Raw genomic sequence first — 13128 nt, forward strand, 5'->3', positions numbered from 1 at the left:
CGTTAGATGAGCATTTCATCTTTATAGCTACCTGTTTTTACTTATCATTTGATTTTGCATCATTCATGCAATCAAGATAAAATACAACTTGTGTTTTTATACAATGTATTCACCCTGAATACGCTGGCACTTTCAGATTTTAGATGTGTGTGATATGTAAAGAGAAAATGAAGAATATGTCTTATTATGTTGCATCCGTATTTGACTCAGCCTGAAAGGAAGTCAGTCTTTCTTATTTCATTGTTGTTTATTACTTCACTGAGATTATTATTTCATATCACTCAAATAAGTGACTCATAACTCTCGTTTGAAAATATATTAATAAAAGAAAATTTGTAACTTGCTGAAACAACCTGATTAAAGCTTAGGCTGAGTTGAAGAGTGCGAAATCTGTCTACAGAGTTCAACTTCTTTGCTGGATTGAATTTCCCGTGGCCCACCTAGATCTGAGCCTACGATACCAGGTGCATCCATTTGATTATTATTATTTTTTCTTTATGAGATATGTCCAAACATACAATATGATATTGGATTGAAAATGTTCGACAGTCATAATGGAAATTCTGTGTATTTATTTACAGAAAATGTAATGATATAACATGGTACATATTGTCGAAGCTGCACCTTTTTATATCGCTAATTGGCAACTCAAATCTCATGCTGAGGCAACAAACACAACGATGTCTTGTAGATCACATCCTCTCGGCAATGCTGTCAAAATTGAATCATTTACAGATGCAACATAATAAAACATATCCTTCATTTTCTCTTTACATATCACACGCATCTAAAATCTGAAAGCACTAGCGTATTCAGGGTGAATTTGTTGTATGAAAACACAAGTTTTATTTTATGTTGATCATATGAATAATGCAAAATCTAATGATAAGTAAAAACAGGTAGCTATAAAGAATTAAATGTTTCTCTCTTTTCACTTTTACTTGTAATTCCTTTGTGTTTTATCTTATTGATTTCAGGAAAAGATGACTCAGTTGTACAATTAATACAGAATCCTATGGTATGACCAAAGCGTCTTATCTTGTGCGAAGCGTGAGATAATTGTAGAAATATGAACATTTTGGTAGTTTTCTAAGCCATAGACCAAAATAATGAGACACTTAGGGGGCTGCCTACCTTTGGCACCAGCCAATCAGAGGCTGCCAAATAAACATCTCATTGGCATGGGACTTACCCAAGAATCTACCTTAAGTGAATAGACTATACCAATAAATACCTGTTGCCATACCCCGATCCACAAAAAGTCCCCAAGATATCCATTATTCACCCTCTGAAAGGGCCTACTTGGTATTGGATATGACCCTAATTTGCAAGAAGTTACCCTTGCAGGTTTGCAAGCATTGCACATTGTACACTGTTTCACAAAATTTTCCACATCTGCCCCCATATTCTTCCAGATATACTTATTACGCATCTCATTAGATGTCTTTTCCACTCTCAAATGTAGACTACCTAACTTGCAATGTACTTTATCTGAAACAACTGGAATTAGGACTCACAATTACAATCTGTGTTGTATCCCCATTACTTCATTTATCCTTAATTTATATTCAGTTTTCCTGACCAATACATTACTGTCTAATTCTAAACTGGAAAAAGGCAACTTATCACCTTTCCTGACTAATTCACCTCTGAGGAACACTTATGAGTCTGTCTGCCAAAACTTCATCCTCCTCTTGCCTTTGCTTTATGAGGCTGATAACCCACTATATAGAATCACTAGTAACCATCCCAACTTGAAATCCTTCCGTATCATAAAAACTTCTACTAAGTGCATCCACTACAACATTGTGTCTGCATCAGTCACTTGTGTGAAGGTTTAAAAAAATCCAGAAATTTCAGAACTAGGGGATTCATTAATGCATCCTTGACTTTCTGAAAAGCTACTTGTTGCAGTTCTCCCCAATAAAATTAAATATCCTCTCATAACACATCTATTAAAGGAGCTGATATGATAGAAAACCCTTTCACATACCTTGTAAGTAACCCGGTCATTCCTAAGAATGACCTTATTTGCTTCTTGATCTTAGGGATAGGAAAAGGTGCAATTGCTTTGATATTATCGTCATTTACTCAAACACTCCTTAGATATGATATGACCTGAATATGCAATTTGCTTCTTCAAGAAGTCCCACTTCGCTAACTTAATTTTTAACCATGCTAACCTAAGTCTCCTAATAACTTCCTTAAGCACTTTCATGTGATGCTCAATCAAGTATGTTGCAATCAATATATCATCCATGTGCACAAAGACATTGTGCCTAGTAACCCTTGCAAAACTGTGTTCACCAACCTCGTAAAAGTCATAGGACTCCCTGATAAACCAAAAATTTCATCCGTGTAAACTCGAAATATCCCTTGGGCAATGAGAACACGGTGAGTCTGTGACTCCCTTCACTAAGAGGAACCTGCAAAAATACCTGCATAAGGTCTATTGAAGAATATATTCTAAATCCCCTAATTTCTACAAAAAGGTCTGGTATGCAAGTGACTGGATAACAGTCAGGAATTGTTTTCTTGTTCAATCTGTAGAAGACCACACATGCCCGGACAGAGCCGACCTTCTTAGGCATCGCTAACAAGGGAGAATTGCAAGGGGACACACTGAGTCTAATAATTCCTCTTCCCTTTTACTAACCTCTTTTTCTACCTCTTCCCTGATTTTGCAGGTATACAGTTTGTGGGAATGAAGATGGGTTTGGTCCCCTCCTCTATGTTCTAACACTTTAGTCAGCCCTAACTTATCCTCCCTTTAAAGCCCCAATATCCCCAAATTCAACCAAAACTTCGCTAACAGCTTCTATATGCTCCTTGTTGTCTTCATTAGCTGAGTGCTCTTTAAAAGTTTTCTTCCTTATTTGCATTTCTGCCTCTGAAAACTCAGTTTTTCCCTCTACAATAGCCGCTGAACCACTATCACTACTCCAATCATGGAAGTCTACCACATAAGTGTTCTTCTGATACTTCCTAACTGTATCATTACAGTTCAGCAATTCCACTCGGGTAACACCTGTGTTTGATGCCTTGTTCACTTATATGGTGCTAATGTCACCTCTTAATGTTCACTACCCTCAATTATGCATACCTCTTTGGTCATTTTCACTTCCCTCAGCTTAACTTTCACCATAGTCCTTGTACCTGGATTTGAAATAACATCCTTTGATAAAACTGCTATATATTTGTGGTCATTATACATAGCATCCTCATGTTCCACATCTACATGACTATCATCCTTATTTATATAAGTATCCCCCATTACATCAACCATAATCCCAATGTTAGTATCAGTATCACCATTGTTATCAGTATCACTGTTATTAGTCTTACCACCATTATTATCACCACCAAAATTACCACTAGTAACCTCAATATCACCATTATAACCTCCATTATCTCTGCCATGATCACTAATATCCCCATTAACACCGCTGTGATCACCAATATACCCATTAACACCACCGTGATCACTGATATACTCATTGACACCGCCGTTAGCACCAATATACCTATTAACACTTCCATGAATACTAATATCCTCATTAAAACCTCTGTGATCACTAATATTATTATCACCACTATCCCCAATACTAACCTCAGTATCCTTACTTACCTCAGTTCTATGTACACCCACATATGGAGTAAAAACACCCGGTATCCCAACCATTTATGCCACTAACACCTGTATGGATCGATATCCTGTGTCTCCTACATGCAGGGTGGCCCAGCAAAAGTCTATTGCCCAATGCAACCCTTTTTATCACCAAAAATGGTTCTATTAACACTCTATCACCCAGGGCAAACAGAACTCTTATAGAACCTAAGGTATTTAATCTATGGGCTTGCACATCACACACCATCTCCGTTGAGGGTTTCAAAGGGTACTGGGAGAACATGGACCGATATAGATCATGGTCCATTGAAATAACTGATGCTCCCGTATCAATAAAGACTGGGATCTTCATATTTCCTACTAATCCCTGGGCTTGGACTCTGGGGTGTCTCCCAGGAGACCACAATGGCATGTACAAATCATCTGTACCCTTTTTGTTGATCAGTTTCCAAAAATTCTGCCGATCTCTTTGCCCCTTTGAGTAACCTTTCTTGGGGAGTTCTCATATCAAAACTTCCAGATTTCTTAGTTGTGGGACTTGCATTCCTCCGTTTCTGAGATGGACAAGACTGCCAAAAGTGATCTGCGCTTTTGCATATTCCACAATATTTGACTCTACATATTTTCTTTGTGTGCCCTGGCTTATTACAATTGAAACAACTCAACTGTTGCCCTGGATCCAAAGATCCTCTCTTAGATTCCACTTATACACACAAACAGGGAGAGAAGGAAAATTGAAATCCCTTTGCATTGTATTTCCTGGACTAGTCCACATTGAAAAATGTACTATCCACTGTGGGACATTTCGACATGTTTTTCTGAATTTGGAAACAAATCAGTTCCTTATCTGAGGTAGGTTCAATCTTTTCATCAAAACTATCTACAATGGCGTCTGGGACATCGTGTAGAGGCTGAAAAAAATGTAACAGCTTATGCAAGTTGTTGAGTGAGATATTATTACCATTTACCTATGTGGAATTTTTAAATTTCTGTATCCATTCACCAGACGAGTCAAAAAGCTGAGAGCTATGCTCAGCCATGATTCTGACCTTTTCTAATCTTGTAAAAACCTCTTAGGTTTCTCACCATATCTCCTCATAAACGTTTGTAATTCGGTCAATGACGGGCATGTTGTGTATTGAAAGATACGGCATCGCTGTGCCAAATCACCCATACCGAAATCCAAGAAGGCTTTTGCCTCTGTGAAAGCCTCTGCATCACTTTTAATTCCCTTGCTTTTAAAAAGTTATTAACTCCTTCAATAAAATTCTACACTGGCTGGGAAAGAACAACCTCATCAATGCTCCGAAAAGGGCAAACTTCAGCTGCAACATTAGTGACTTTATGCAACAAAGTTTGATCGCCACTATTTGCATACGCCATTTTATCTCCCTTAGTATTTAGGATTCGCCCCAACCTCAATAACATTGGCGTATCAACAATAGTTCCTAAATTTCCCTCACAAAACACCAACAACAAAAAATTATGTATCAGTCACCAAACAAAATTTTAAAACAATGCATATAGCAATCCCGACACATATATATTTCCGAATGAATATTTCCTGTACTCTGCAAGATGAAAACTACGTTCCTGCCCTTCAAGGTCAAGGTCATCAGCTGATTAATATATGCGTCATTGAACCACAACATAAAATGGGAAGAAAAGAGAGAAGAAAGAGAATGAGAGACGTGCTTTCGCTCTCGTTGCTAGCCCGGTATTTGCTGAATCTGCAAAGTCAACCTGACCAACACTCTGCCTACATCCCACACACTCGCATACAAGAAAGAAGTGAATCACTTAGCAATTAAAACCAAACCACTAAACTGTCTTTTTAATCCCACAGAAAATACATAAGTACAAGAATTGTCAACACAATAAAGGAAAACTGAAATATCGACACTTACGTCGTCTTTAGGGAGAAATGGCATGAGATACCCATACACACTTCGGCTGTTTGTTCACTGTATTAGTGCATATCTAATCACACCTGCAGCTCCCCCGGTTTCTATAAACTCGCGACACCTCTCTCGTATGTGCGCTCAATCACCCTGGATATCTAATTTCTAACCCCAGGGAAATTACAGTAACCCCGCACTGCTTATAAACATGTCCTATTCACACACTATACAATGCCACTGCCTTAGGAGGCTGAACTCTTAGACCACCCGAATTCCTCTGACTTCAACTTAAACACCTTCATCAGCAATAGAAGGACAGTTGCCATAAATTCTTAAATCTAATCCTTTTTCCTAACATCTGTATGATTTCTTAACTCCTATGTACTTCCCCCAGTCTCTCCAGAAATGTAATCCATAGGCCTGATTGCCTTTCCCAACTGCCACCACATCTGTTACAACTGTCCCAGCAACCTGCTATCTCCGTAGCTAAAACCAATCTTTTATTTCCCCAAAAAGAGCTAACGTGGAAAAATAAAAGATGGATTTAAAATCCCAGAAATCATTAAGACACCGTTACTAAAATTGTCATACACTATTCTCCTGTTAAAAGAAACCCCATTAGTCTTTCAGATAAATGTCAAATAGAGAATTCCTTTTCGGTAGTGACAAACCAAATCCATCTGTAAAAGAAACTAAAATTTTCAAACACCAAAGTAAATAAAGAGAAAGGATAAATGTCCCATAAACGTTTTTAAGTGTTTCTCTGCACTTCAATCCCCTTCACAATATTCAAAAGTTTTTTCACAGTCTTTCCTTCCGTTACCTTATGAATGGATCTTCTACGGCCCCTTGGCTTTCTAAAGTCTCTGGCGACCACCACAAAAGTTTGTAATCTAATTGCCAATTAATCACCACACTGGGGATCATATTGCCATTCATATGCCTGCACGAAAGTATGCACCCTAACTGATGTCCAACTTACGCACTGCAAGTTCTGGAAATTTCCACGAACCTTCCCTGTTTAATGCATTGAACTGATGTATGCATGGCTGTATTTTCCTGATGTCACAATCATATGACTTCTGATCAATTAGGTCAACTTTGCACACCCCGCAATCTTGCTGGTGCCATTGATAATGTTATGCCTTTGTCTCATTCGAACTTCTTGAGGAATTCACTGTTTACAAATTTTCCAAATAGTCGAGGCTGTACTATTATGCATTCCAGACTGCTTAACTCTTTGCCACCCTAATTTTAATTGCTAGCATATCAGTGCCTTACACACACACACACACACACACACACACACACACATATATATATATATATATATATATATATATATATATATATATATATATATATATATATATAATATGTATATATAAACATATATGATATATATATATAATATATATATATAGATTAATATATATATATATTATTATAATATATATATATATATATATATATATATATGTATATATATATATATACATATATGATATATAAATATAATATATATATATATATATATATATCATATACACATATATATAATATATATATAGATATATATATATATATATAGATATATATATATATATTATATATATAATCTATATATATATATATATGATAATATATATCGTTATATAATATATAACATATATATAATATATATATATACATATATATATATATATTATATATATATATATATATCATATATATTATCTATTATACACATACATACATGCACACACACTCACACATATACATATACAACCTCAGTGATATGGAAGGTCCAAATAAAGGGTCTTTCTTTTCATGCTTTCGAGGTCAGTCTTCCTCAATCTTATCGTAACCTTGAAGATGGAATCAGACTAGTCTCTGATAGCTTGGAAATAAACACTTTTTTTCAACCTTCCGAATTATTCAGGTCTTCTATGGAAGTAGTCATTTTTTTTACTCGGTGAAAAGGGGCATTGCTGAGGGAGAGAGAGGTTAAGAGTGGGCGAGTTACTAGGTGTGAAAATGGTTCAGGTCAGGTCAAAATTAGACGACTTATAACAGGGTCAAGGGATCGGCTGCTGGAGTGGTGGTGTTAATGAGTTATGACACCCATAGGCGTTTTTACACAATGGGTGTAGGAGAAGGTGTGGAGCTTAAGATTTATCTCAAAATTTTTCCATGAGTAATTGTGACTGAATGCAGGTGGCACTTGCTGTTGGCCAGCGAGCTGGGTGGCGTGAAGCGCTAATGACCACTGGAGGTCGTTAAAGAGGATCACACTGAATTGAATAGGTAATTAGGCAAAGATTTAAGGGATGGGTATCCCTGGGATTTCATCTGAAAGACTCATGAGCGGTGGGAAAAATGGTGTCACTGTCGCCAATCTTCTCTTCGTGTTGTCATCCATTTCAGTAGGCTATAGTTTGAGATTGCAAGCGGAAGCAGAAAGATTCTTGGTTTCCAATGCCCAATAATTGCTCAGTTTACAGTTGTAATAACCGTAAGGATAAAGCTAAAGGGCAGGATATAAGCTTCTTTAGATTTCTTAAAGACAGTGAATTTAAAAATAAATGGCTTCATGCTGGTCACCGTGCCAATCACATCAACACGAAACATGCTGTCATTTGTTCATCTCATTTTAATGATGATGATTATAAAGATAACCTAAAGGCAAGGCTCCTTAACACTTCTAGGAAGACCCTGAAAGTAAAATGCTGTGTCATTAAAGGCATTATATAAAGGTAAGCTGAAATTTGTATGTCATCATATTTGTAGATGTGATAACAAACAAGGTATTTCGCACCGTTAGGCTTGTGTAGGACTTCAAAATTTCTGCATTTTTGTTGCATTCTTTAAAATTTCTGCACTCTTGTTTTTATGAAAGTTTGTGCATTATACAATAGAAAGGCACAGAAAATGTACAATTAAAGATATGTTTGATATGGCAGGTTCAACACCGACCTCATTTACAAGAGAAGATCGGGCAGGAGGACATAGCAGGAAAAAAAACGTTCAAGAAATGCTGTGCGCTCATACAGATGAAACTTCAGTTCCTGTAGAAAATGGCTATTCTGAAGATGTGGGAGTATTACATCAAGAGTTACAAGACAAAAATAAAAAAAGTTGAATCAACGGATCAAAGCTCTTGAAAAAGAGAATAAAGAAATGAGGGAATCACTTAAATTGAATGTTGAAAAACAACTAGAGCACGCTTTGATGCCAATCTTAAGCAAGAAACAAATTCAGGCTTCAGTCACTCAAATAAGAGTCACTTGGACAGTCAATATTTCTTCTGCTCTAACGTTGAGAAGCCTAAGTTCAAATTGTTATAAGTATTTAAGGACAGTTGTTGGGTTGCCATTGCCCACCGTGCAGCAAAAGTAAATCTGCAGAGTTTCATTCTCATACGCTGCAGTCGAGGATTTTCTATTTCTCCAAGAAGTTTTGAATTGAGAATAGGAACAAGTGGTCGATGGTCTACTACCAGGTCAAAATAAGGCAAACCAGCCTAGTAAACACTGCATTTCCTCACTGCCTAAAGTACAGCAGCCATCTCAACCTCAATTACGGCATACCTAGTTTCCGCATCCGTTAAAAACCTGGATCCACACTGGATGAGCTTCCAAGCCTCTCCATGTTGTTGCAGCAAAACAAACCCCATACCATGCAACTTGGATGCGTCAGTTTGAAGCATAGTAGGTAAAGATGCATCAAAATGAGCTAAAACAGGAGGAGCTATGAGTGCTTCTTTAGTTTTCTCAAAAGCCACGTCATGCTGAGGGGTTCAGCACCACTCACTCCGAGGTTTAAGCAGGTCCCTGAGTGGCTGTGCAGCAGCTGCAAGCTGATTGGTTAAACCCATGAATGACCTGAGATCAGTGATATTTTGTGGCTTTGGAAATTCAGCTATAGCTCTCACCTTCCGAGAATCCACACTATAACCTTCATGATTTATACTGTAATCACAAAATTCAACATTAGGTTGAGCAAAGAAAATTTTGTCAGGATTTAAGGTCATTCCAAATTTGTCACATTTTTGCACAAGTGTGATCACATGGGCTAATTGGTCACGGTAACTAGAGTCATACACCAAAATATCATCAACAATTTTGACAGTACGTGGAATATCTCCCAAAGCTTGATCTCCTCGACGATTGTACTCATCTCCAGATGATATAAGCCCCATTACGGCTCGTTTGAATTTGTAATGTCCCCAAGGTGTGATGAAGCAAGTAAGATCCTGATCTTCTTCAGCAATTTTGATTTGGAAGTATCCCATCTTCGCATCCAAAGTAGTGAACCACCTGGCTCCAGCATCCATTGACGATATAGCATCATGAGGGGATCGAACTGGATATGTAGGTCTGCGCACATAGCGGTTAATTCTTGTAAGGTCAACACACAACTGCACACCACCAATCTTCTTTGCAATAGGGACCATCGGATGACACCATTCGGTGGGGTAATCAACCTCACCAATTATATCCTTAGCAAGCAAGTCATCTAGCTGAGCTTTAATATCCAATCTCCAACAGTACGGAATGGTGCGTGGTGCGGTCACTGCAAAAGGATGTGCATCTGCTGACAGCTGAATCCTCATAGGACCTCCCTGCATTTCCCTTAGAGTAGCTGAAGCATCAAATACATGAGGATAAGCAGAAATGATGGAAGCTGCAAGTTCTGCACGCTCTGCTTCTGTAGGGTCTCTGCTGTGTGGCCATCTTGGCAATGCCACTGGTACAGACACCAAACTGCTGGTACTTGCAGACTGCACAACATCCTGTGTGTTAGAAGTCACTCGTGGCTCCAAAACCTTCCTGTTTCTCGATGCTATATGTGGTTGCGACACTGAACATGTAACATGCTGTATTTGCGCTGGAAAGTTTTCTGGTAATATTCCCAGTGCTACACAATCAAACCAGCTCAGAAGTGCACCTTTCACCTCTTTGACGACTGACACAACTGTTGTCGTACTACGATTCCCCAAAGTTAAAAAGGCCTCAAAAGTACCCATGTTAGTGAGAGGTTGACGATCTGCTGCAATGAGACCACCCATAATGATCGGCTCCAGTGAATTCTCATGAATTCCAAGAGATTTGGCGTTCTCAAGTCCTATCACAGTTGTCTCTGCTCCAGAGTCAGGTGTCCACATAACTGAACTTGATCCTTTGGGGTGAGTGGTACTGATGCAAATCTGAGGGGTTGGACGTGATGACGCAAAATTGCTGTAAACATCTCCAATGACACGATATAGATTCTGCTTTGAAGGCTTGAACGTGCTTTTATTATTCGTTTTCTTCTTCTGAGGAGACAGTGGCTGTCCCTTTGACCTGCACACCACTGCAAAGTGACCTTTCTTACTACATTGTTTGCAGTCCCTGTTTAGAGCCTTGCATGCCATCTTATCACGATGGCGCTCACCTCCGCACCTAAAGCACTGCTGCTTTAAATGGGCTGCCTTCTGACCTTGCTTGTATTGGGACACTCTTGAAACATTATACTTTTCACTGCCTCGAATAACAGCACGACTGGCATTTGCATTTTCCGATGCTCTGCAAATATCAATAGCCATCTGCAAAGTGAGCTTCTTTTCTTCTAACATACGTTTCAAAGCCTCTTCGTCTCTGGTTCCAACGACGATCCTGTCTCGTAGTCTGCTGTCCATGCAGGTTTCACAAAAATCACAGAAAGAAGCAATCTCTTTAATGCTGCACAAAAAATAATCGAAGGTCTCATGCAACTCCTGGACTCTTGTATGAAAGTCGTATCGGTCCACGATGACATTCCTTTGGTTGCGCAAGTGCAACTCCATGGCATCCAATATAGTCTTCAAGTCTGCTCCATCATCCAGTGAGAGACCATATCTCAGAGTGCGGGTCCAATCATCGTCAAGCACGGAAATCAATGCTGACCGCTGCTCAGCAAGAGAGAGAGATGACAATCTTGTCAACACTGCATGTCCCTCATACTTGTGACGCCACGAACCAAACTCCTTAAGAGATACAGAAGACGACAAGTGTGGTGCAGGAACTGCCCTTGCCTGAGACTGATTCCTATGATGTCCCGAGGTACCAGCAAAACCCTCTATAATTGCGGTTAAACGTTCTTCCCTTTTCGTAGCTGCTTCTTGGGCATGATGAGCCATCTCTGCTTGCATTGCCACAAGTGCTGCCAGTTGTTCGATTTGCTTCTCCATAGTGTACGGGTACTAAAGATTTAACACTGTACTTCTTGAACGACAGTAGACAGCATAAACAAAACCAATCACTGCGCCATGTGGGATTGCTGTTTCATGGCAGGGCAAGAAAGAACACAGAATTCGTTGTTTCATATAATATGTAAACTTAACTGTATGGCAGCTTAACAGAAACTAAATATACATTGTAGATTTCAGTAAAAGGTAAACAGTAATAATTACAGTACTCAACAGTTTGAGTAAAAGGTACAATTATAATAAATACATTGTTACGTATAAATACAGTATGTAGTTATACAACTAATTACACCAAAGTGTAATTAGCAATCTCACAATCAAACGGCTGGTTTGATTTGATAAATTCCAGTTTAATGTATGGAAATGTAAAATCAAGAAATGCCTATGGGTTGGATATAAACTAACAGAAAATTTTTTTGGGTAGGATGGTACACATGATGAGAACTATGAGAGTGAAAGGTCATGCAAGTCGTTATTTAAGTTTTCAGAACGGTATTATTCTTTCTAGCAAATCTTTGATTGAACTCTTTGATATGTTGAGTTGTTTATATAGTCTAGATTATATAATGACTGCTTGGAACATTTTTTTTTATTAATTAGGCAGATGCATGGTCCTCATGAATACCGCAATACTTTGAGTTTTAAGTATCGACTCAGATCATTTTTATTGGGGAAGGAAACAAAACTCTTTAGCTATAAGACTAACTCATTCTCAGAAAATGACGATTCTCTCTGCATATCTGGTGAAACGTTAACGAGGGACAAGGTGCCTTCGAATGATGATGAAAATAAACGAGAGTTAGCATTAGTACTCTGCATGACCAGCATTTTTCTCGAAAATATTGACATTGAAACTGAAAATAAGGATGAAAGGGTCAGTTTGGAATTTTCTGATATAAACAGCTTATCAAATCAACCCCATGTGAGGAAGAGTTTTTATGCTATATAGGAGGGCATATTGTGCAAAAATGTATCAAGAAATACCATGGAATAGGGGGGAAAGCCTGCAAAATCGACCCTAGGGAAGAAATGGATAGATTTTGTGAATAGGGGAAATTTGCATGTTCCGTCACATAAATTCATGGAACAATTAAAATTAATGAGGCAAGTCTTCAAAGCCATCCATGGTGACACGCTTAGGGAAGGAAAGGATTGTGTTAAAAAGCTGTCATCAGAGTTGCAGATGGCGGTAAAAGATGTTCCTACTGGAATTTTAAAAATTTTTGACAAAAATAAGCGTTTTCTTCAAAATTCGTTACCTGTATAGGACTATGAGAATTGACAAATATAATGCTTGTAAAACGAGAAAAAAAGATGAAAAAATCGTGAGATAAGATACGAAAGAAGGAGGAAGATAATATCGGTTTATA

The 13128-nt window shown here is 38.1% G+C and overlaps 1 protein-coding gene across 1 annotated transcript; it reads right to left on the reverse strand.

Moving 5' to 3' along the window:
* Window positions 1-9328: 9328 nt before the first annotated feature.
* On the reverse strand, window positions 9329-11740 carry LOC135203409 (uncharacterized). Its single transcript, XM_064233137.1, has one exon. It carries the CDS (start codon window positions 11738-11740, stop codon window positions 9329-9331), a length of 2412 nt encoding a protein of 803 aa, XP_064089207.1.
* Between the last annotated feature and the right edge of the window lie 1388 nt (window positions 11741-13128).

The sequence above is a fragment of the Macrobrachium nipponense genome, chromosome 36 (genome assembly GCF_015104395.2).
Source record: "Macrobrachium nipponense isolate FS-2020 chromosome 36, ASM1510439v2, whole genome shotgun sequence".
Classification (NCBI taxonomy): domain Eukaryota; kingdom Metazoa; phylum Arthropoda; class Malacostraca; order Decapoda; family Palaemonidae; genus Macrobrachium; species Macrobrachium nipponense.

Excerpts from the sequence above, each read along its gene's own strand:
- LOC135203409 (XM_064233137.1), bottom strand. The coding sequence starts at position 11,740 with ATGGAGAAGCAAATCGAACAACTGGCAGCACTTGTGGCAATGCAAGCA.